General features: G+C 42.9%; 1 protein-coding gene across 2 annotated transcripts in view; it reads left to right on the top strand.

Moving 5' to 3' along the window:
* The window catches only part of Large1 (LARGE xylosyl- and glucuronyltransferase 1), a 445,329-nt gene that overhangs the window by 327,038 nt on the left and 91,918 nt on the right, over positions 1-26,373 (top strand). For both annotated transcript variants that reach the window (XM_042693250.1, XM_042693249.1), the window contains one exon: positions 14,676-14,780. In XM_042693250.1, the coding sequence (XP_042549184.1) occupies positions 14,676-14,780 (105 nt within the window). The remainder of the gene's footprint in view (positions 1-14,675; positions 14,781-26,373) is intronic.

Below are 26,373 nucleotides of genomic sequence, written 5' to 3'. Positions count from 1 at the left end.
CCTATGGAACTATTTGCGGGGACAGTAAATGTTATTTGGCCAAAGTGCCCATTCGTGTCTCAAAACAATGTTGCCATACCCAGGTTTCTTGTTGCCTATTTGTGGTGCTGCTTGTAGTAATTACACAGACTCACAAAGCTGGCTGTGGCATAGGAAGAAATGTAGAGACACATAGGGTGTGCAGTGGAAAGAGGCTGTAAGCGCTTATGGCCACAGTATTCAAGACCATGGATTATAGTGGAGCCCCATCTTTCCTATGGAATGAGTATTGCTCTTGCAATGTGCAATTCCAGTTATTTAAAGTAGTATTAGTATTAGGTAGGTAGGCGGCTGGTGGCTCAGACCTGTAATCCTAGTTACTTAGGAGTCAGATCTGAGAATCAAGGTACAAAGCCAGCCCAGGCAGGAAAGTCCATGAGACTCCTCCCATCTTGAGTTAATCACACACACAGAGAGAGAGAGAGAGACAACAGAATTCTAGGCTTGAAGAAAAGAAAAGCTCGGGGACAGTGCCCAGAACCTAAGTTCAAGCCCCAAGATCAGCACTAAAAAAAAAAAACCAAAAAGCAAAACAAAAACAGTAGAGTTAGTATTTAAAGACAGTCTTTATGCACACGAATGCAGAATCAGGCTAAAATTTTACTACCCTTTCCTTTTGTCATATCCAAAGGCAATTTTTTAATCAATTCTTCATTGGCAGGTCTTTCTAAAGAATTCCGTTTAAGTCTTCAGAAAAACAATTGTCTTTCTGTACACTTAACAGATTTGCATACCCTTCTCTCAGAGTTCTGAATTACAACAACAAGAACTGGCATAAACAGGTTTGGAAACAATCTCTTCTCCATGAGCAGAGTTCAGTGGATAGAAACAGAACAGGATGTATAGACATAGTGAGTTTCCTACATGCCCAGCCATTAACATGAAAACTCTGTAGGAAAGAAGGGAGGCACTACCATCAGCTCCTTGGTCTTTTGCAGTCCAGGATACGCTTTAAGGGCCCAGGGAAGAAAGACAAGAGCAAATCTATTTTAAAGTAGATACATATTTTTTAATTTTTAATTGATGCATAGTAAATTGTATGTATATATGGGATACAGTGCACATACAAGTATACATGTGTAATAATCAAGTCAAGGTAATTAGCATACTCATCACATTAGACATTTATCATAGTTACTGTTAGGAACATTCAAACCTGTCTTTGCCAGCTAATGTGAAATGTGCAATTAATTGTTGTCAGCCAAAGTTACCCTGTGTACCATGGAAGATTAGATGTTATTCTTCCTATTCAACTATACCCCACTTACACACCTATTAATCGTCCTCTCCTTTAATTCCCTTCCCCATCACTCCTTCCTAGCTGTAGTACTGGTCAAATCTTATAAACGCACAGATGGATCTTCTGCCAGATATACCCTTAATATTTACTAGGAGTCACTTCTTAACTTTGGTTTGGTTTTAGCAGTAGAAAAGTTATGGTTGAAGTATCATGGAAGGCAAATCTGTAATTGATGAATTTATGAAACATAGCACCCTGAAGAAATAGCATGTAAACTATGTAATTGTGGGACTATGAAATCCAGCTGTTTCATGACTGGCCCTGCTATCTTTAGAGCAAGAAAGAACAGCATGCCTCACTGAGAGACCCCATATGCTAACGTGGAGTCAGAATGCTTTTCAGTGTGGCAAGGCATTGGAAGCAGGGCCTTGGTGGTCCTAGGCTTCTCTCTGCCTTTCCCGTTAAGTATAATCTCTGGTTCTTGTGAATCTGAGACTGCATTCTCTCTGTTGCTTAATCCGGCAAACTGATTAGACACAGTTCGATTAGAACAGCTTTTGATGAGCTTTCAAAATGAAGTTGGAAAGAGATGAAAGGCAATTTCTCAAAAGTGATTCCTAATGGTTTGGATTTCTGAGAAAATGTTTAGCAAACATTTTCCTTCCTCTGGTAGAAGCCACAAGAGGAGACATAGAGATCAGAAAGAAGTCTCTCTAAATAACAGCTTAGCCAGAACCAAGTGAAAAATGTACAGAAGGCTGGCCAGACAGACAGCTAGATATGCAGTATGTAGATAGGGTGACAGGGCTACTCAACTCAGAATTATGGTGGAGGTCAGGCCTGTACTGTATCTGGCCACCTGTGGAAAGGGTATTGTAGTTGCTCCTGGGAGATAAAGCCGAAGCTCAAGCATGTAGTGGTCCAAATGAAATTGAGAAAAAGAGCATCTCAAAGTCCTGGCTATGGAAATTCCAAATTTTTCTGTAGTGACACCGAAGTTAGCTTGTCCTTGGCTCACTGTTAAGACTAGAAGATGGTTGAACAAGTTTACGCTCCCACCAACAATGCAGTAAGGTTCCCTTCTGTCCACATCCCCTCCAGCATCTGTTGTTATTAGAGTTCTTGATTCTAGCCATTCTAACTGGAGTGAGGTAGTATCTCAATGTTGTTTTGATTGCATTTCTTTTATGGCTAGAGAAGTTACTGCATTGTTGGTGGGTGTAAACTTGTTCAACCACTTTGGAAAGTAATATGGAGGTTCCTCAAAAGACTCCACATAGAGCTCCCTTATGACCCAGCAATCCCACTTTGGGGCATTTACCTGAATGATCACAAGCAAGACCACACTAAAGCTACCAGCACAACTATGTTTATTCCAACGTTATTTACCATAGCTAAGATATGGAAGCAACCCAGATGCCCCTCAGTAGATGAATGGATCATGAAAATGTGGTATATATACCCAATGGAATTCTATACCTCCATCAGAAAGAATGACATTGCCCCGTTTATTAGGAAATGGAAAGACTTGGAAAAAATTATATTAAGTGAAGTAGGCCAGGCCCAAAGAAACAGGTCCCATGGTTTCCCTTATTTGCAATAACTAGTGTATATCTGAGACAAAGAGAAAAGGTCAGATAAGTTGATGTTAGGTGAAATGAACCCCAAGATAAGTATTCAAATGTTTTTTTCTTTCATGTGATTGTTTCTAACATATTTATAAGATGATTTTTTTGTTGCTTTGTATTTCCCTCCCCCACGGTATAACCCCTGCTTTCACTGTATTTGATGTTGGTATAATTTGTGGAGGGGAAGGGGAAAAACAAGTCGTTTAAATAGGGATACAGGTGGACCCATTGCAACAATGAGCTGTACAAGTTGTTATGTCAAAAAACAAACTTTACAACTTAGGCCGGGGGAGGGGGGGAGAGATGGGAAGGGGAAACAAAGGAGGAGGCAACAATGCTTGATAAGAAATGTACTCATTATCTTACCCATGTAATTGTAACCCCTCTGTACGGTATTTTCACACACACAAAAAAAAAAAAAAGCAGAAGAGGGGAAACAGTTTTCAAAAGCTCACAGTCAAAGATCGTAAAACAAGGAAAAAAATGGAATCAAAAGGTCCTGTGCTCTATAAACTATTTTATTGGTCATTCATATATATTTTGTTTTACAAAAGGTTTTAGCCAACTATTTATTTAATTAAAACTAATTATTTATTTAAAAAATAAAAAGGATATATGTACAAGAATCCTTGTTTCCTTTGTGATTTTGTAAATTGAAGTCTGAGTTTCCGGGTAGCCAAAGTAAAGTAAAAGTGTCTACTTGATCAATTAGAGAATTCATTGCTCCAAAGGGAATTACAGATTGAGAATCCTTTATCCAAAATGAGACAGAAGTGTTTCGGCTTTGGGATTTTTTTCAGGTTTTGGGATAATTACATTTATATAATGACATAGTTCAGGGACAGGAACAAAGTCTAAACCTAAAAAGCTCATTTATGTCTCAAATATATCTTAAACAGGAAGCCTGAAGTTAATTGTTAACACATATTTTAATAAGCCACATGGTGTGAACTGTTCACTTGTGGCATCATGGTAGGTACTCAAAAAGTTTCAGATTGAGGAAAACTTTGGGTTTTGGAATTTTGGTTGAAGGATGTTCAGCATGTTCATCTCTTCCATGAGGTCAGCATGAATCCTGCTGTGTAGTTGTTAAAGGGCTCCCCAAAAGGAAATCAGGAGCGTTCAGCAGTAGAGTATCCTTTGCAGAGTCCTGCAGATGAGTGCACTGGAGAATTTGAAGTATTTCCTTCAGCATCCTTCCTTCAGGGAAAGGCTGAGGCAGAACACAGACACACTGCAGGTCCAGACAGTGTTGCTCAAGCATTCTGGGGTTCCTCAGACACCCCTCCAGCTGTAGCGCCTCCATGCTGACCCTGTGGTAAGTCTTAGATAGTGCCTTATACAGGGCAAATGCTTGCTTGGCAGCAAAAGAATTGACCATTTGGGGAGCTATGATATTCATTCATCGAAATAGTAATAATTCTGACTAAGGAACCAGGATGAGAGAGCTGCAGCATCCTCAAGGGAATCCCATGGAACCCTCTAGAACCCTGGGTTGATGGAGGAGCTCGTTCCTGTGCAGTGTTTTCTCTCCACCCAAGATTGTCCTTGCTTCCTCCCTCTCATGGCTCTGAAACATTATTCTGATATCATCCATCATGCAGTCAGATGCTCCCTGACCTATTCATTCTCAAGTGGCTCTGAGTGCTAAATGAGGAACAAATATCATCTCTGGCAGACTTTCCCTGACTGAGCCTGTGACTCCAGCACTTTACACAGCCGCTCACATGGCACGGCTGCTCGGGGTGGCCCTGGCCTCTCTGCTCACCTGCCTGTCTTTCTCTTTTCCTTGGCAGTCCTTGGGCAACAGAGATGCCCTTTCTCTTGAAATGTCACCTCTGTGCTGCTTGCCAGACCCCTGTTTTTCAGGGGATGGCCCTAGTCTGTTCCTTTGCTTTATTTTTCATGGCACCTCTTCTCAAACTTAATGTGGTGTCCTGTGTCTATTTGTGGTCTGGCTCTCACTCCAGTGAAAACTTTTATATTTGAGGATTTTTATTTTGTTTTGTCTTGTTTGGTTACTACTCAGAGGCCAGAGCAGTGCTTGGCGTATAACCAACACTCAGTAACTTGGGTGAATGACTGTGGATAAATAAGCAAATGGCTGAATGAACCAGTGAGCAAATTTAGATTGGAAGGCAGCCTCTGACAGAGTTTTGCAGCCAAGCTTTCTTTGCTCAGCCATCACCTGCACGTGCACATACATACACACAAACACACACACATACACACGCACACACATCTCTCTCTCTCTCTCTCTCCCACACACACATACACACACACATACACATATCACCTCCATTGCTCTCTCCCAGCACTACATCCCTATCTTGTGATATTGCCAGGCACAACTCTGTCCACCAGCACTTGGATACCTCGATTTTGTCTCCATTGCTAAGTATGCCAAATCAACCAAAAACAAAGTCCAGTGTGTTTTTATTACTGGTAGGTTAATACTATGACAGGAAAGGATTCCTAGCTGACAGGTACAGTCCAACGAAGAGAGCACAGAGCAGGCCTTGAGCGAGGGGGTGTCTGTGGGTCACTTTGGGACCCATCTGCTTTACCCCAGGATTGTGTATTGTTTGTGTATTGTGTGTTAGTTGTTTGCCCTGCAGGGAATTCAGGTAAGAAAGTCAGGGTCCAGCATATACAATCTTGCTATTCATTTCTAGGGATTAGTGGGGGGTTTCCAGATAATTCCAATTGAAACCATGTTAAGACCTTCTAATTACTGATGTTCTTATCTCCGTGTAAGTTTTCTGTTAGTGTGTATCTGAAGTAAGACATGGTCTGTCTACCTAATGGATGTGTTATCAGTATTACCATACCACATCCTTCTGAAGGGAAGAAGAATCTGTCTTTTTGATAGATTTGTCTCCCAGAAACTTGACAGTCTACAAACTTTCCTTAACAGTGTAGCCCTGCTTTTTTCCATGTACTTGCTTACCTGTTGATCTGATTAGTAAGTCTGTGGCAAAAGAAGTAATATCTAAAATTATCCCTTTCCAGAATTTTTTGGTATTAATGGTAACATATTATCAAAATTGAATACAGTTTTAAAATTTACAGCATTTCATCTTGCTTTCACTCCAACCTTTTGATAGAAACAGGATGAATTCCATGAGCATCCGTTATAAAAATGTAAAAACCATTTACATATCAGTAGCTCACTCCAGTAATTTTAGCCATCAAAGGAGTTAGCGATCAGAAGGATTTCCATTCAAGACCAAAAAATAATTCATGAGATCTCATCTCAACAGAAAAGAGGTGGGCATGGTGGCATATACCTGTCATCACAGGTGTGGTAGAAAGCAGAAATAAGATGATTACAGTCCAGGCAGAAAGCAAGACTCTACCTCAAACATAATAACCAGAGTTAAAAGTTCACAAAATAAATCAATAAATAACTAGAGTCCAAAGATGAAATACTTGAGTTTGAGTTGTACAGACCATAATAGGGAAAAGCTAGAATCCTTACAAGCTTATCTAAACAAGACTTTTCTACAACTCTAGAAGGAACCATCAGGCACTTGTCTTCCCTACGCCCACTGGCAAGCTAGGGACATCTGAGTGAGCCACCTGAAAGATTCCGAAGAACTGTGCTTTTATAAAGGCTCACATTCAAAAAGGGACACAGATAAGAGGTGGTGACTGGACTCGGGCCAGCTCCACCTCCCTGATGGAGACCAAGGCAGAGAGGTGATGGCAGCTGTATATCCTGGGAGCTGGGATGATAAAAGCACCACTTGGAAGACAGCCCAACAGCCTTGCATTCCTTTTTTAGGCCTTCCCCTCCTCCCCATTTCCAAAGACCAAAGATCACAGAGGGAAGAAGACAAAAATCATTATTGGAGATTGAGCAGGAGTTTCAAAACATAAATTGAGTTAGTCTGGGCCCGCCAAGGTTCCATTGGTTATGGGGTAAGGGAACTGTGGTTTTGAATCTTGGCAGATGGACTCATCAGCTGGTCCTTTATTGGACTGTGGATTCTTTTCAAAGTGTCAAGCCTTGTTTGTCTGTCCCCCAAGGCACTCTGGGGCGGGATGTGATTCAGGACCCCTCCATGTCCTGGGATTTCTACTGAAGGGAATCACAACTGCAAACCCTCTCATGGGCTTAGAGGACAGTCCTGGAATCTCATCTCAGCTGAAGATGGCAGCACAGACAGGGACAGGTGGGCTGGCCAAATCCCTGGGATCTGCCTTTCTCCCTGTGGTCTGGATATGTTGGCAGCCTGGTTCTAGCTGGTGCCAGCTGTGCACCTTACCCTGGGATCAGATGGATCAGATGGATCCTGTTCCTGAGGTAGGAGTGAAAACATGGCTTTCCAACAGCATCTGCCCGCGACTGTACCTCTCTAAAATTCAGTTTCCTTTCTGAAAGATAGAAAGCAGCACAGTACAAACCTCCCTGGGTTGCTGAAGGTCATCTCTGAATTGTTTCACATGAAGAACAAATCTCAGGGCCTGGACCAGCTGCTCTCAGAGGGTCTGCCCTGTTACATGCATTGGTCCCTTCACAGGACAGCCTCCATCCACACATATTCTCAGCATGGTGGATGAGCCTGGGTGGGAATTAGCCAGTATGCAGGGGTCATTATGGAGCTCATTGCTGGGTTAGGATAGCAAATTCTTGCTCAGGTGTTAAAAGTGCAGGTGATAACCCCACTCCATCACCCAAAGACCTTCAAGTCTACAATGCATGAAGTCCTTGTTTAAGTGAATCCCCAGCCTCCCCCGGAAAGAAGCTGCTTCAGTGAGACTTGAGGGACTTGAGCCAGGCTGGGTGATAAGCTGTGTGTAGAGATCAGTCCAGAAGGGCAGAAACTGGTATTTTCTTCCCCAGTGTGTCCCTGGTAGTTGGCAAAGCATGGTGCAGAGTGGAGACTCAAGAAGTTCCTGCTAGATGATGGCTGAGCCCTGCAGGGTCTCACCTGAACCCACCCTGTACCTGGAAGCTTCTCCCCAGAAAGGCAGCTCATTTGTGCTTTGTGAACTCAGCCACCGCTCTCCATGAGCACCCTCAGTCAGGCTTCCGCAGTGACACAGATTCGAATTGCAGTAAGAGGAACGAGCCTAGACCTCAGGAAGGGTAGAGTCTTTCCTCCATGTGAAATCAGGGATGGACAGTGAATATGCAGGGGTGGGGGTGTTTTCCCTCAAGAACTGAGACCCCAGGAAATAAACTGACCATTATGTGAGTCCCATCTGCGGGCTAAGCTATATCAACCTGGAACATGAACCTGGTTAAAAGTCCCAGGAAGGCCCAGGATGGAGACAGTATCACCATGTAACAGATGAAGAAAGTGGAAAACCTCGACTTTACTCACAGTGACCTGACCAGGATCAACTGCTAGGATTTGAAGTGAGTGAGAATTACATAAAGGTTTAGAGAAAGAAGCAGCAGGCAGATCCAGGAGCACTCAGCTACAAGTCAGAGTCAGACTCATAGGCCTTCTACTGACATTGTGTGACAGCATCCCAGTCCCCTCCCTCACCTACATGGGTACAGGTAGATGGTTCCACAATGATGACTCATAGCTCATGGCTCATCCAAGCTGGAATGTTTTCCTAGTTGAACTAGAGCTGAACTACTGAAGCAGAAAATGTGGAATATGCAAGCTCAGCAACAGCCCTATGCAACCTATTCAGGGTTGTTTGAATACCCTTTTGTGTGCATCTTCTCAGGAGATGTTTTATTATTCTATGCCAGCTAGCCAGGGGCACCTGAGGCCAGGGAACAGCTCTTTCAGGATGTCTAGCAAATGCTAATGTAATACCATATGTTTTTCTTATTATAGACATCCCGCGCTTGGGCCTGCACTGAATGTACTATTAAAGGCTTTTCTATCAGAAACCAGCTTATTAGAATAAATAGGAGGTTGGGAGGGCATGGATGTGTTCTCTGCTATACTCAGGACTCTGGTTCTAAATATTGAACAAGTGGCATAACCACAGCTGGTTTGATGTCAGCAGTGATGGGCAGTCTTCCTCAGAGTACCCAGGAACTTTCATGGGTTGTGCAGAGGAGACTTTGCAGGAAGACATCTTACAGATCCAGGTAACAGCCACCTGCTCCTGGGCTTTACCTGGAAAGATTGGCCAGTCCATACCCACCTCTGCTCCATCCTGAAATAGCCTATCAGATACAGGCTAGGGTGATGAGTGGTGAATAATATTTATCTTTCATTCATCCATCCATTTGTCCATCTGTTTGCAGTGTATTGGATCCTAACAGCACTTAGCATTCTAAACAAGAAAGAAAAATCCCTAAAAGATATGCCTTCAAAATATTGCTATGGCTAGATAAGCAGGATTGAAGGATAAATGCTACTAGGAAGGGGGAAATGATCAGGTACAAACCTGCTAAGGTAACCCTGAAAGATGGGGAGACGTATGCATAGGTTAGAGCAGTGGGCCTTTGGTTATAATGAGGCTATGAGGAGAGAACAGCATCAAGACAGACTCAAAGATGTCTGGCCTTATTGACAAGTTAGGTCTCCTCAATGCTACCTTTAGGGGAGGAGCATACCTTTATTCAAAAGGAAAAGATGGTGGATTTGGTTTGGGTCAGCTTGAGTTGAAGGTCATAGTTGGACAGCCAATGGGAGATGATGAGCTGATGGATGAACTGAAGAATAAGAAGAGATGGCAAGAGATCTGGACTATGGATGGGGGTTAGTTATCATATTAGCTACCCCCCATTTATGGATAAAACGGACAACAAAAAGAAAAGGGCACCAAGGGGGAGGGCCCAGATGCACAGCATATTTGGAGAAGACAGCAGATGCAGGAGCATCTGCTTTGCAGGAGAATGAAGAGAATGCCAGTGGGAGACTAGGGTCACATATTAAAGGCTGTAGACAACAGGGCAGGGTTGAAGGGCACTGGCACCAAATTTTGCTGAGTCCAGTCTAGAGTTGATGTTAACACTTAGGTAGGAAAACCTGGATATTTAGGTGACCCTCTAGAAGGAGCCAGGCAGCTGGTACATCAGGCACACACATTCCTAGGAAAAGAGGTAGTCTTTCTTCTTACCCTTGTACTAGCAAACTGAGATTCAGTGTGGTTATGCCATGGCCAGTACATTCTGAAGTAAGACAGCATCCCTGGTTTGCCTGGTTTTAAAACCCCACGTTATGCATAGCCAGGTGCTATGTAATCCTTGCTATTCAGGAAGCTGAAATCTGAAGATCACTGTTAGAAGTCAGCCTGGGCAGAATAACCACCCAAAAGCCAGAAGTGGAGCTGTGAATTAAATGGTAGAGCACCAGACTTGAGCAAAAAGGTGAATGAAAGCTTGAGGCCCTGAGTTCAGGCCCTAGTATTCACACAAACAACACACACACACACACAAAGTCTTTATAACTGATCATGCCCCTTCTTCACACCCAAGGGTCAGCTGTTAAACCTGACCTCATAGCGATTGCACTGTGTGAGGTCACCGTGGCTTTCTACTGCTTGGCTCCACCTGCTGAACAGTAGGAACCCTGCCTGGAGCCAGAAGCTGCAAAAGGATAGAGAAAGGGGAGTTGCCAGCCCAGAGCCATCCGTCTCCCGGCTGGTGACACCAGCACCAGAGCCCCAGCAGAATAGCAAGCTTGTTCAATCTTGTCTGGCTGTTAGTGGTGATGTATGAATAAGCAAAGAAGACAGCTTCATTTTCATAAGTTCACTTGTGCCTAGAGTAAGGAAGACAGAAAACAGAGCACTTAATCATAACCACAGGGCTAGCACAGAAAACAATGACGGAGGTTTTTCTGTTAGTCATAGTGTTTTATTATAATAACGCCTGAGAAGATGAGGCGGGCAGTGGGGAAGGCATGGCGAGTCAGGGTGGTATGTCACTGCCGGGTGTGTCTCCTGAGATTGCACTTCTTCATGTGATGGCAGGCAGAAGACACCCTTGCATAATCACGGTGAAGGTTTTGAACTTGGACCTCTGGAGACCAGGATTTAGATGCCACTTATTGCTGAGCTGCAATGCTTGTGTCATCCACACTTTCACTACGGAGCAAAAGTGACCTCTCTGTGTAGATGACCAGTACCAGATAGCACCCTTATCAGAAATGCTTTGAGGGAGAGTTGGAAATCTGTGTAGGAGATGCAGCAAGGAACAAAATCGATGACTCCAGGGGAGACTTCTAATGCCAGGCAAGCGTCACCCGAGCTGCACACAGAACCACTTGTTCTGTTTCCCATTCTTCCAACTTAACAGTGTTTGTGTCATTATAAGTATCAGACTGTTTCATAATTGTTTATCTAGCTCCTCTTCTAACTGCCTCTAGGGCAAGGAATATGTTTTGTCTTTGATTCCTTAGTATTTTGTGTGCTGCCTGACATAAAGGAAATGTCAATCGATATGAAGCTGAACCAAAGTCTTGACAAGGAAAAGACCACATCCACTCAGGAAGGAAGAAGGTGGAACAGAACAAGGGGCCAGGGAAATTCTAGGTATAAATAATGACAGGAGCAAATACTACTGAACACCTCACTATTTTCTAGGTACTCTCGGTGGTATTGTTTGAATCATCAGCAAACACAGTTTCCTTTCTCAACATTAATTTGTGCCTAGGCCACCAAAAAAAATCAATCTAATTCTGAAGTATCTACTCTTTATTGACATCATTTTACAAAGGAGTAGAGAACAGACACGGAGACCTTAAATCTCTGATCCACCGTTTTACAGGTAGAAAATGGAGACATCAAGATTTGAACTCAGGCCATCTGGCTCTAAGTTCAATTTCCTTATAACATTAATGAGTTTAGGAAGTACAGAACTGGAGACTCCACTGAAATCTGCTGGCTTATGACCCAAAATTAGATAACTCGTGACTTTATTTCATAGCAGGGGGCCCTAAAGGTGAGTCTTACCCTTGGCTGCAGCAGGGAAAAAACTTCCAGTCTCTAGTTAGTCATTCTTCATCTTCAAAGTACATCTTGATTACCCAGGAAGCTTTTTTTTTTTAATGCAGTGAAGACCCTGGGGCCAGAATGCATCTGTATAAGCCTTGGATGTGAGCCATAGTAAAGCAGTTTAGAGACCACTGCCTGGACTTTGCCCTTGTCCACATTAGGGAAGCATACACCCAAGTTCACACAGCTGGGTGGAAGATACGTTGATGTTGGTGAATGGAAGAATGCAGCTTCAGTTCAACATGTTAGTTCATGACTACAATGCATCTTGATCAGTGTTGCCCCCTTCAGACTCATTTCTATAACAGACATTTGTTGATTGTCGTGTGCGTGTGTGTGTGTGTGTGTGTGTGTGTGGTGTGAGATACCACATAGGCCATGTGCTCATGCCAGAAATGAGTATGTATAAATGAGGTGTGGGTATGCCTGAATAGAATCCCCTTGGTCTTCTAAAGGTAGGATGTACCAATAGGATGTACTGACTAGAGCTGTCTGCCATCTAATGCATTAGTAAAGGTAAGATGAGGTTCTGACTTGGAGTTATACATGCAGGGGCCATGCTAGAGTTCAGCCATGAAAGCACTCTGGGTGAGGGATTGCTTCAGTGGCCCAAGGACAGTTCCTGTGGAGGGTATCTAAATGAGAGAGAAAAGTGAGGATGGAAGCAACACTACCACATGTTTTTGTTGGTCAGGACTGAAGTGCAGCTAGTAGAGGCCTTATCTAAAGTAGTAACTTAAGACAAAAGAAAATGCACATGATGTCAAAACACAAAATTTGGACTTTGGAGGTAGGTGAAGGTGACTGTACTTGAGATTCAGATGATCATCCTTAACACAATGAAAGATTACTTCCATTTAGCAGTATATTACACCTTTGATCATGCCAAACAGATCATAATACCAGTCCTGGAGTCCTTCGTAATTATGAGCCATCTGTCTCCCCCAGAAATACTTCCCCTTTACATCCTACCCTCACCATCTTACCTCATCATCAGATGAGGTATCTAGCAGGGTCATACTGGTCAGGACTGGGCATATATCTCTCAGCAAAGAGTGCCTGTTGGGTCTAATTGTTTTTTCAGAGTCATTCCAAGCTAGTTGGGGATGAAATTGATTGGCTCTTGCACTCCCTGAATTGGTGATATGTTTGTCTGAGGGATTCTACAAGTTTTGGATGTGATCATATACAATGACAGAGTGGGTGGTAGGTAGTATTTTTCCCATGCTTCTAATTTATGTAGTCGTGCTGGGTTGATGATTTAGATAGGAGCTCCATAAATTGATCAAATAAATTACACCAAACCTACACACCATCGTTTCAGAGAACTGTCATCCGACCAAGGAGGTCCTATATCACCCAGTGTGGTATTCCAAGAAAACTGCTGTGTTTTCTTAGCATGCTGCTGAGCTCTCATGTGATGAGAAAGCACTTCACTTTCCAGACTGGCCCCAAGGATAAAGAGCTTCACTCTGAAAGGCATCAGTTAACTTTGGCAGACAACAGTGATTACTTGTGTAACCATTAGCAAGTCATTTAGCCTCAGTTTCCCTCTCTGTCAGATATGGATTTATTCTGCCTTCTTCAAACCTTGGTGACAAGAGTAAGCAGTAACGCATTGAGACAGTGGAAATAATTGGGTGTCATATAAGTGTAGATCAATATCCTAGATCCATCAGTAGTAGTTGTACAAATCAGCGGTCTTATGTGAGCCTCATTTCCCAGTTTGCTAAATGGCATTGGTGATAGTCCTAGAAGAGTGTCTTTTTACCAGTGTTATACTGGAGTTGGCTAAGGAGAGCCAGATAGATCCAATGCCCTACCTTGATGGCCCACAGACTCACTCCAACCCACATCCTAGAGACACCCTAAGAGATGGACTTGAAGCCTGACTGACCTGAGATGCACAGTTCACTAGAGATGAGGCCAACATCAAAGCCCAGCCCTGAGGTGATCCCTTCAGACCACACTTCTGCATTGACATGATGCTTGTTGGCATAAGATAGATATATTTTATAGGAAACAGGAAGTATGAGGACACATGCACCACAAGCTTCTGCTCACAGGGTAGCTCTTGTCTGTGAGCTTTCATCTTCTCAAACATGGATCATTTCTTCCTCTCTCATGAAAAATTAGTCTCAGCCCATACTCAGAAAAAAAAAAAAGCCAATCAGTTAATGCACAGTGAGATGTTAGAGCTGGAATACTTGGACATGTGGTATGTCAGGCCATGGAAAATGAATGAATAGTATGGGATTCTGGTTTTGTCACAGATAAACTAGATGACCTGATCTAGCCCATCTTCTCTACCAAATAGGATTGATAAAAAGAAAATAATTGCCTAATTGTGTGAATGAAATATGTCCGAGCAAGTTAAACATTAGGATCTGAATCTTTTTTTCTCATTTTTTAAAAATTTTATTTGATTGTAAAGATGCTGTACAGAGGGGTTACAGTTACATGAGTAAGGCAATGAGTACATTTCTTTTTTTTATTGTGAAAATACTGTACAGAGGGGTTACAATTACATAGGCAAGATAATGAGTACATTTCTTATCAAGCATTGTAGCCTCCTCCTTTGTTTCCCCTTCCCATCCCATCTTCCCCCTCCCCCCTCACAAAACCCTCCTCCCCCCACCACCAAAGTTGTAAAGTTCCTTTTTTCGACATAACTTGTACGTCCCATTGTTACAATGGGTCCACCTGTATTATGGCCTGAATCTTATACTTAAAGCTTCCAGTGATTGCAAGCTGTTGTCACCCTGATTTGCCATGATTATATCCTGTATATTCCCTGGCCTGAAGCCTCAGCTTCAACTTCTAAAACATTTGTGTTCTCTTCTTCACAGGTCAGCAGGTGCTGGGCTTGGTAGAGAACCAGAGTGACTGGTACCTTGGAAACCTGTGGAAAAATCACCGCCCATGGCCAGCCCTTGGAAGGGGCTACAACACAGGTAAACCATAACACTGGTGTGGGCAGGGGTTACAAAAGGTGACAAGGTGCTCAGTGTTCCTTCAGGGAGGGGACATCACAGCGATACATAGACCACCTGGATATCACCTGGTTACTGTCAGTGGACAGTACATGGGCAGGTGAGCCTCCGTTCCTTTCCCACAGCTGCAGGCAGGATAGCAACTTGGTCTTGGCAGTCTGGACATTCCACCAGAAAGCCTTTAGCCATAGGCCTACTGAATTGTTTGCCAATCTGCTCTGTAAGTTCCTTAACTATTTAACATAGACGATAGATCATTCTGGGATAACAAACGCCCCCAAGACCTAAATTTCTTCAAAACATAAGTTTTTCTCTGTCTCATCTCATGTATATTTTAGGTATACCGGGGTCTTTGCTGCAGGTATAAGGATTCATCTTGCCGCATACTTCCATGTATGAGCTGAGAAAGAAACAGAAGTAATAGCTCTTTAAACTCCTGCTCATAGCTGGTTGGCAAAAGTATATCATGTACCTTTCCCTGTGTTCAAAAAGTATACCACACCATGCACCTAGCAGAAAGCACAATTCTCCAATAGCATGTGTGAAATTCTTAATTCTACCTTGTTACCTAACCGCAATATTCCCTCTCCTCTTTTGGTATCATTCATTCAACCATCCTTTATTCAACAACCGTCTGAATGCTGACTAGGCATAAAGGCCCACGCTATGTGTCAGACATACCAGCTCCTAGAATGAATAATGTCTATGTGCAACGTAACCTCTGGATTTCTTCTCACTTCCCTTCCATCCTCATTGTGGTTTCCTGCCCTCAAAGGATGCAGACTTAGTCTTTCTCCATAGCTGTAGAGCTCAGGAAACAGTGGTATGGGTGAGGCAAGGAAGAGCTGCTACCCAGCATCGGAGACCAACAGGTGTGTTGGGTTGGGGCAAGTGTCTCAGAGCAGCATCACCTGACCCTAGAGTCTAAGGCCAATCCTAGTGACAACAGCCAAAAAAATCATCTCTGAGAGCTGATGGTTCAGATTGCAGAAACCACAAAGGATATCAGCTTTCAGAGATGGGATCAGAATAGAGGTCAAAACTTGAGGAGGACAAGGAAAGAAAGCCCAGTATCATGCCTTGAGCAGCCAGATGTGACAGTCAGGGAGCCCTATATTGAAGGCCATTCTTGGAGATGGGCATTGTTCCCTAACTGATGGTTGCTATAGCATCAAGCCTGTAGGGCTCTCTGTAAAACCTCCAAGGCATACCAAAGAGTAGTAACCACCATCCCCTCCCAGACCCACAGCTTCTCCAAGAGCCCCTCCCTTCCCACCCCCCCCCACACTGTGCTGATGTTAACCCTTTAGTTGCTAGATAGTAGATAAGTGTGAGGAGTCCCTGTGAGGGGTCGGGAAGGTGAAGGAACTGAGGAGGGATAGAGCAGCAACTCTTCAGTAGCAGGGAGGGAAGTATTTAAACATTCCAGTTAACAGGTAAGCAGGGCCTCTACATACCAACTAGGTATTATTAGACAGGCACTGTGCCGGCTTCTTTAAAGGTGTTAATCTCATCTGATCCTCACACTGAACCCAGGAGGCAGATGTTATGCTTATCTGTGTTTTACACAAGAGGAATCTAGTGCTCAAAGATCAAGGCTGCAACCTTAATAAGTAGAAGAACCTGAGCCATTAACTACTCACCGTCCTTACTTATGCTTTAATGGTTTCAGTGTCAAAGACTTTTTGCTTTGGTTTGTTTTGCTCAGGCTGGCTTCAAACTGGTGGTCCTCCTGCCTCTGCCTCCCAAGTGCTGGGGTTCTAGGCATATGTCACCACACTCTGCATACTACACATACTTTTTTCTTAAATTAAGAACCTTGAGTCCTGTTCTTGAAGAATCTGGTTGGGCTGTGAGGGAGCCCAGGAAGTCTGCCCTACAGGAAGTTTCTAGGATGTTTCTGGAGCAGAATATAAGATCCTGCTCTGACAAAACATGGCATACTCAGCCAGCTTACCAAGCAGCTGTTTGCTCAGTTCATTTAAGGTTGGACCCTGAGTGAGCCCACCCTACTGTTGTCCAATGAGAGGGCTCCGTGAACTTTCCTTTGGGAAGTAAATCATCTCTCTATGTCACATTGACTTCCAAATTTCTATACAGCCAGAGACTCGCATGTTTGTTGGACGGGAGCAGAGAAATCTCAGAGAAACCCTGGTCTGCACTTTTATTTCCTGTCCCTTGAAACATATGGTGATAGAAAATGTCACATGGAAATATACTGCCCTGCCTTGAGGATGCAGTATAAAGGTCACAGTTATCTGCATAAAACAAAACTCATTGGTCATCAATCCAGGCTTACCGGGAGAAAGACAGCATGTCCCACTGGAGAATTTATTATGGTCAAAATGGCATATCCTCTCCCACCTCTCTGTGTTTGCTACAGAATGCAAAGGCAGGAGACATACCAGGATTTAAGCCATTTCAGCTCCCACCTGATAGGCCCTGACAGTGAGTTTCTTCCTTCTGTGCTGGTACTTAAAGGGCAGAGAAGATTGGAGAAAGCCCAGTTACAAGTAATATGTCCACTGGGAAATCAATGACACCAAATGATCATTAAGAGAGTGTTCATGTGGCATTGAAATGCAATGACTTTTACGATGAGAATTTGTTATTGTAGAGTCTCGTGGATTGAGAGTTTGGCATAAAGAAACCTTCACCCTAAATCCCAGCCATTTCCAGACTCCCAAAAGGGTCTCTCCACCAAAGCCCCTGGGTGAATTTTAGCAAATCAAGGCTGAAACTGCAGCTATATGAGCTTAACCATGTAGTTTCACCTCCTTTGACCTTTAATTTTCTCCTTGTAAGATGGGATGGCAATACTCTATTATCTAAGAATCACTGACTAACAGGGACACTTGCTTAAGAAGCCTAGCCTAGCATAAAACAAGTACTCAGCACATCTTAGTATTTGGCACCTCGTATCTTTCTACTAGTTATTTGATTAAAAAAAAAAATAGTAGATACATGATTCACTGGGATTTGCAAAGGTCAAATGAGCCCCCAGGTCAGTGTTTCATTTACCCAAATATCTATCATACAGTGCCTTTTCCCTACTTAGTAAAAGCTTTTTATATTATTTTAGGAAAAAGAAATCCATTTTAGTTTGTGTTTCCTGTGTTGTACTTTGAAAAATCCCCAGAAAAAGCATGAGATACCTAGGTTAGGAAATCTGTCTCCAAGACCTATTGTTTTTAAACTCTGTCTGGCAGGCTTACCCAGTGCAGTGAACCTGGGCTTCCTCATCTGTTATGTTTTGAAAGTTGGTTATAGTTTTTATTTCTTCTGAATAATTCGGATTCAGCTGTGCTCATGAAACGTACCTGTTCTGCACCAGACCTCTTCCCAAGCAGCTTAGCATGCATGAGACTTCATTCCTACAATTACCTGGTGATGTAGAGATTCTCCTTAGAAGACCCAGCCAAGTTCCCACTTATCAGTCTGCTTTTACAAAGCCCCGAGGACCTTAAAAAAATAGGAAAGTCTGCTTTCATCTCCCTTCTCTTCTTACTGGAACAGTTTACAATGTATTTCCATCCAAATAAAGTTAACTGAGCCAGAACAGCTGTGAATGTCCAGGCAGGTCCCAACACAGTGCTCGTAACTATTCAGGTGGATTAAACAGCACCTCCCACATCCTTGCACGGAAGTGGTCTGTTTCCAACCACTCTGTCCACGTGTCAGCCTAGGTGCAAGAAGCTATCATTCACCCAGCATTTAGCTGTCGGAAGGGCTTTCAAAAAGAAAAAGAAAAGAAAACATATACACACATATAAGAATTGGATGGGCTCGTTAAGATTCAACACATGTCATCTCATATACTGATGGATGAATATCCATCAAAGACAAGAAAGGAAGGAGGGCTAAGAACAGTAAAGGATGAAGGATGAAGTGAGGGATGCCAGGCCAGTAGAAAGAAAATGGAAAGTTCAAGTTTACAGGGAGGTTTTCTTGCATAGGATCCCAAAGGTTACTCAGGGAGAAGGTGTGTCCTCCAAAGAAGAAGGGCTTTTAAAAATGAGGCTGTGCTTTTAAAAACAGTTCTTTTCAGTCCTCAAATTAGGCCAGAGACAGGCAGATGGAAACCCGGTCCTCCTGAGAAAGGGAGAAAAACTTCTCTAGAAATCCTTATCTGTAGAACTACGAAATTGGGACACTCAAGGACTGGCTCACCTCTGAGGCTGGAGCAGACTCTGGGCTGTGCATACGTGGGAATTGATGGGCAATAAAGGCAGACTCTACAGTGGAATCGCTGGCAGGGATTCAAAAGAAGAAAATGGTGGGCAACTTGCCAAAGAACTATAAAACTCATAGCTCTAGCAGGATGAGCAGTAGTGTGAGGCAAAACTCGATCCTGGCCTCTGCCTCTGGATTCCAGCACTCCAAGATCTTGAACAAGTCTCAGCCCGTATTTGAGCCTTAATTGTGTCTTCTACCAAAAATTCAGATTTCTTCATGCTTTGAAAAATCATTGCAAGTGGGTTGTTGCAATCTGTAATCATTGCATCCAAGGTCATTAGACTTGACTATAGTTCACTCATTGATTTATTTAGTACATACTACTAAAAAGCTATCATTCTGACAAGGTTAGGGTAAATGAGTGTTACCAAACAGCTTCCTTCAAAACAGAAGCATTTGCATAGACACTGATAAATTTAGTATGACATGAGCCTCTCCCATAATTGAGATTCAGAGCTGAACAGAAGCCCTGCAGTAACCCTGGGCCAGCATTTCCTAAGCTAATCCCAGAAGGCATGGCAAGAGATATCAATGCATGTTTAAAAATGGTGAACAGGGAAGTTCACATCCTCTCTTAGAGATTCACAAGGATGCATGTTGGCATACTACAGGTCCTATAAAGTCCGAAAGTCAAGGAAACTGCTAAACAGAGAAGCAAGCATTTCACACTTTCACCTGATCCCAGACTTAGGGAGAAAACAGGGAAGAAGGGACTGATCCAATTCTAATAATGAGGATAAGGAATTTCTTTGTTTAAGCTCTGTATCCCAGGCTGTTTGCCCAAAATATTCAGAAGGGGTTTGTAGAATAACCCCATTAGAAGCTGCTTGCCTTTCCTGACACATTAAGTAGACACATCTACCCTGTTTTGTACTGAAGATATTCATCCCCACACTCTGCAGTAGGGACATAGACGCTGTCTTACTCAGTTCAAGCTGTTGTGTCAGACATGCCATGGCCTGGGTGGCTGAATTACAGCCCAGGCCACTGTCTGAATCACTCAAGATGCATGTTTACCATGTCCTCTTCATTCCTTCACCAGGGAGGGGGAATTAGGACCAGACTGCTGGGAAGCTATTATTTTAAACATGCTCCCTGTGTGATTTTAGGGCTTTGGAGTTTAAGAACCTGTGCCTTATCTCCTCTTAAACTTTTGCTGCTACATTGCTCTTCACACATAAATTGAACTTGGGTTTAACAGAAAAACTCCCTCTAACACTCCTATTCTGTGCATCTAGTAGATTTGTTGAGCCTAGAGTACATATTTTATATCTTTGGTGAGTTTTATCCAATTTGGGCAATCTCTGTATCATTTTGTTAGACTTGATTTTAGTTCTTAGCATAGGGTCTCCCATAGAAATAGTAAAAATGCCTTCTTTTCATTTTGTCAATGGCCTGGCCCATTTTTATAACATGTTTTTGAGTGCCTTTTTTACAGTCCTAGAGTAAAATTCAAGTTTTACCTATCTTATACTATCTGCAAATATATTTTTTGTGTGTATGCTGGTACTAGGCTTGAAGTCAGGGCCTTGGCACTGTCCCTTAACTTTTATGCTCTACAACTTGAGCTACAGCTTCACTTCTGGCTTTGTGGTGGTTAATTGGAAATGAGAGTCTTCCAGGCTTTCCTGCCCAAGATAGTTTTGAACTGTAATCCTCAGATCTCAGCCTCTTGAGTAGCTAGGATTATAGACATGAGCCACCAGCTCCTGGCTACAAATATAATTTTTAACAAAATCAGTGTAATGCCCTAACTATAATACAGTGAAGAAAGAAAAATAAATTAGTCATAAAATAATATTTACTTCAATATGTAAAGTATCAGGGCTTGCTTATACCAGGCACCTTAATGAAGTAGATAGATAAACTTGTCTACTTTAATTCCCTATAGAATGGTCTTCACTGTAAGGAGTACAAGTGGTGAAAATGGGGTACTGGCCATCCAAATTGGCTGGACTGCCAGGATGGTATACCATCCTCCTCGAAGGTCATTGAGTCCGTTTGTGGAGCTCAGGCTCCACAAGTGCAAAGCCACTGTGGATTCAAGGTCTTCCTTAAGGTTGTCACTTGTACATAAGGTAATGTTCCCTGCTCACAGGGAACGTTCATCCAGCTAGATGTCTGCTTAGCCGTACTGTCATCTGGCTGCTTCTCTCCACAGCCTTTGCATCTGTGTCCTTACTCAAAGCTTGTTCATCTCTGTATCCTGAACCATATCCTTCTCTGGCCTTATTCTACCTTGTTGGTTCACACAATCCATCTATTGCTTCAGCCTGAATCCCTTCAATCTATGAGAGAGAACAAACAATACAACCGAGCCTTCGCTTTTGTGGTCTCAACACTCCTAGTTCCCTTGCCAATGTCTGCATGTCACTTATATCTGAGCCCCAGTTCATTCCTATGTGAGATGGGGCTGGTTGGACTGTCAACCTACAGTGCATTGTTGGGAAAACACATGGGATAATATAGTATATTTAATACATGAGTATAAAGGATTTACACTCACCTACTATAGTAGTTGCCTATATCCTTTAAGGGGAGGCAGGATGTCAGGCCTCTTGTAGTACTGGTCTCCTGTGCTCCTATAGCTCATCATTCTCTTTTGTCCTCCTAAGAGTCAGTATTGCGTGTGTTCTGGAGTTGATCCCAGGCCCTGGAACACCTGATACAATGAGCAGTGAGCAATGAGCAGCCTTTTCTCCATTTAGCCTATCAAGACTAAGAGTGTGCCAACCTTACTGAGTTATTGTCTGCAGAAATTGTTTTCAATTTCTAGAGGAGCATCTGGGTCAAAGAACTGTGTTGGATATTAGCACTTCCTTTCCCCTTAATACCAGAGGTTCACAAATGGGGCTAGACTATCAAGGTTTCTTGATATCTTGATTGTTAACTGTCTTTTATCCACTTGAGGTGTTTTGGGCTGATCACTGTCTTCCCCCAGGCTGGCCAGGCCTGAGCTCATTCACTGGTTAGCATGCTTTTGCAATGTGCCAAGTACCTGTCTGCATCCTGGAGATGTCCTATTCACAGGGAGGGTTACTTGTGATTGTGGGAGAGGAACTGTCTTCCTCCTGTATTCCTGTAATGTCTCCTCTTAGCTCCCCCCATTCACTCAGCTTCAGCCACTCTGGTTTCGGGGCTGTCATGTAAACCCACCTATTGAAAAGCATGAGCCTTTCCACTTACCCAACTGCAACTTTCTTGCTACCCTCATCTCTGCCTGTAGCGTTAAATACCATTGTACCTTCCATGATTTTGCAGATTTTCTTTTGGCTTTTCTGCCTCTTTCATGCAGCTATAAGCTCGTCCAGAGTAGTAATTTTATCTAGTAATTTTCACTGTTCTATCTCTTATACCTAGAATCCTACCTGGCATAAATTAGGCATTAAGTATAAGGTACTGAGTAAAAGAAATAATTTTGGAAGAAGATGTTTTGAAGACAGCCCCATTTCTCACAGGAGTCCCGTGGGAAATGTTGTTATGTGAATGACGTTGGCAATCTCTGGAGACATTTGCTTGTCACGACTAAGGAGCTTGTTTGGTGTGTAGTGGGTAGAGGCCAGAGATGGTGCTAAACATCCTAGAGAACACAAGATACTCCACGGGAAAGACTCATGTAGCTTAAAATGTCAGTACTACCTAGAATGACAAACTCTGATATAACATGATGTGCTAAGGAAATTGAAAACTGCTAAAAAGGACTGTTTTTTCAAAGGAGGGTCTCTGAAAAGATGGTATTTGAGCTCAGGATCTGAAGGAAGGGAAGGTGGGGGCCTTGGTAAGAACTGGTGTAAGGAAGGTGCAACTTGAAGAGTCAGTGCACAGTGTGGGGGCTGGGAGGAGCCCAAGCTCATTGAATGATGTGGAGAAAATCCCTTGATCCTTTTTTTCCCCCTTTTTTTAGTGGGAGGTAAGATGGAGATATTAATTCAAACTCAGTTTCTAGAAGGATTGTATGGATAGAAAAATGCCTGGCAGGCACACAGTAAGCACTCAGTGTATGGTAGATGAGACTCTTGGTATAGTGTAGAATGGGAGGCTGGGTGCCATGGGAGACACCTGCTAGATTAGCAGTGAGGTGGGTGAACCGATAGGTCTTAGGTCTGAATTCTAAACAAGCAGTTCAGCCCTGTCCTGCAGGCTGGAAATCTAAAACAATATACTTCCCCTCCCCTCCCCTCCACACCCACCATCTCCTTGTCTTTATTTATGTCTTGTCTCAGAGGCAAATTCTCATCTTTTCAGGCTCCGACTGTAGCCTATGGCAGCTAACACTATGTGGAGCACCTCTGGGCAGGCCCAGGGCACTGAACCCAGCTCATGCCCACCAGCTTCACCAGGTCCTCTCAACTCTCCTCACAAAGCAGCCAAGCAAGAGTTCCCCCTCTCGTCAGCCCTCTAATTAAACTAAACAGCTAAAGAGTTTTTGCAGCTGCATCCTGAAAAGATGTCAAGATGTCTCCCTGCCCTCCCTTCCTTCCCAGACCAAATCCTCTGTTCCAGAAGAGTTGTTCTCCATTGATTGCTTCCTCCTTCCTGGGCTGCTGGCCCCAGAATATGTATTTAATATACGGCTTCCACAGTCTGACCTTAAGTGCAGGAAGTCTGTTACCCAGTGTCTCTCAGAGAGGTCTTTTCCCCTGATCATTCATTCTTATGAGTGATCCAATGTCCTGGGTAACTCTAATCACAGAGTTTCATGGTCTTCCTGTTAAAGAAGTCAAAAGGCTGCTGCATGTTGAATAGAAGGAAGACAAAGCAGAAAAAACACCAAATACCAAAGCAAAATTCCAACTGATCCGGGCCTCACCTGCAGCTATCTCTGGTGAAATGGTGTGGCCAAATCTGTAGAAGTGTTGTAATCCACCACTCTATGCCCTATGTTCTCTCCTGTGAATTGAGAGGAAACTAATGTTGTCTTAATCCATCCACACTCCAATATTACACCATGAGCTGAGTAGCTTAGAAACAACGGAAATGTATTTGTCCTAATTCCAGAGGCTGGAAAGTCAGTAGTCAGTGTCTGGGGAATGCCTGCTTTCTGGTTTATGGATGGCTCCTTCCACATGTGTCTTCCCATAGTGAAAGGAATAAGCTGGCATTCTGAGGCCTCTGATAAGAGCAATAATTTCATTCATGAGTGCTGTACCTTCAAAACATAATCATCTCCCAAAGGCCCCAAACCCTAATAGCCATTGCTTTCAGAGATTGGAGTTTCACTTACAGATTTGAGGATACAGGCATTCAGATCATAGAAAATATTAGAAAATAATGCTATAGCCTTTCCTTATTTCCATAGAGCTATAGACTTTCCTACGCACCTGAACTAGAGTCGGAGTCCTCGTCATGTAGTCCCCTATTTAGCAACCTGCTATTCATTTACTCTCAGTGTGTCTTCAGCCATTCTGCACTGTACTACAGCTGTCCCTCCTCCTTTCTGCCTGAGCATTTATTTGCTGCACACTCTTTTGTGGTTGTGGTTAACTATAGGCACTGTGTTGTATAATGGATTTCCAGAACTTAGCTCATCCTACATAGCAGAAACTTTTTATCCATTGAGAAATAATTCTCCATTTTTCCCCTACCCTGACAACAATTATTCTATTCTGTGCTTCTGTGAGTTGAACTATTTTAGACACTTCAAGATGAATGGAATCAAGCAGTGTTTGTCCTCCTGTGATTGGCTTACTTCATTTGGCATAATGGACCGCTTATATACTGTTCCCGGGAATGGAGCATAGCACAGCCCCTGTGAGGGACAATTAACTACAGAACTACATGTGATCCAGCAGTCCCAATTCTGTGCATATGGATTCAAAAGAACTGAAATTAGAGTAAAGAGATAGATTTTCCTCATACCTTTAGTGCAGCACTATTTACCTACAATAGCTAAGTTAGATAAATAACAAATGTCCATTTACAGTTGATAAAAAGAAAATGTACTTTCTTGTAGACTCTGAAATGTCATTTAACCTCCAAAAGAAGGAAACTTGCCATTTGGCAATGTGGCTGACACCCACGCATTAATGGGGGCTCCCTGGGACTTGATGTCTCAGAGGGCAGTGAGCAGTTTCCCAAAGCCCCAGGTCAGAACACCTCTGTCAGAGCATTTCAGGGGTAAGTGGAGGTATTGCAAGGCATCTGTTCAAAGTATATGCATTCAAGTGTCCATAGTATGGTACATAGTAGGCACTTAAAATCTGGCTTTGTGCATAACATAGCACTCCTTTAATTCCAGGAGGATTGAAAGCTCAAGGCCAGCCTGGGTAACTTAGCAAGCTCTAGTCTGAAAATAAAAACAAAATAAGGCTGAGGATGTAACTAAGTGGTATAGCACTTGCTTGCCATATGCAGGGCCTGGATTCAATCCCAGGCACTAAAAAGAAAGGGAGAGAAGAAAGGGCAGGTGGGCAGGAGAGAGGGGGAAAAAAAAGAAAAGAGAAAAACAGTGGTTGGATACTTTAATGTTCCAATGTAGACTTTACCAGATATTGGTGAATCTGACTATAGATTGCTGCCAGAATAATATCTTAGAAAAATAAATGCCTTTTAGGAAAAAAGCATTTAGCAATCGAAATTCATGTTTGTTGTAAAAGACAGTGCAGAAATGCAACAGTGTACTGGACTCTAGCTCCCGCCTGTTAATGAAGACCTGTTCTTCTTGTTTTAGGAAATATTCTTTTTAATCAAATGGCTGGGTGCCGGTGGCTCATGCCTGTAATCCTAAACTACTCAAGAGGCTGAAATCTGCAGAAAAGTTCATGAGACTCATCTGCAGTTAACCATCAGAAAACTGGCAGTAGTGCTGTGGCTCAAAGTGATAAAGCTCTAGCTTTGAGTAAAAAAAAAAAAAAACCTCAGGGACATCACCTGGCCATGAGTTCAAGTCCCATGTCTGACAAAAAAAATTAAGTATATAAATTTTTTAAAGTATTTTTAAATTAGAACAAGGCATAGGTGACTCATATCTATAACCAGAGTTTGTCAGAAGGCTAAAGGCTGGAAGATCCCAGCTCAAAGCCAGCCCAGGCAGAAATGTCTGTGAGAGCCCTTTCCAATCAGTCAATAAATGAAGGCCAGCCTGGAGGCATGGCTCAAGTGGTAGAACATCAGCTATGAACAAGCAAGCTGAGCGAGTGTGAGGCCTTAAGTGGAAGCCCTGGTACTGATAAAAGAAATGTGTCTGTGTGTGTGTGTGTGTGTGTGTGTGTGTGTGTGTGTGTGTGTGTGTGTGTGTGGAGAGAGAGTGATTTATAGATTGATTTATATCTATACATTAGATACATAGTATTCCGGAAAATTATGTAAGTAGAATAAT

Source organism: Dipodomys spectabilis, unplaced genomic scaffold (assembly GCF_019054845.1).
Source record: "Dipodomys spectabilis isolate Male_0828 unplaced genomic scaffold, ASM1905484v1 ptg000163l, whole genome shotgun sequence".
Taxonomy (NCBI): Eukaryota; Metazoa; Chordata; class Mammalia; order Rodentia; family Heteromyidae; genus Dipodomys; species Dipodomys spectabilis.
Note: the sequence above shows the minus strand (reverse complement) of the source record. Positions and strands in the feature narration are given on the sequence as shown.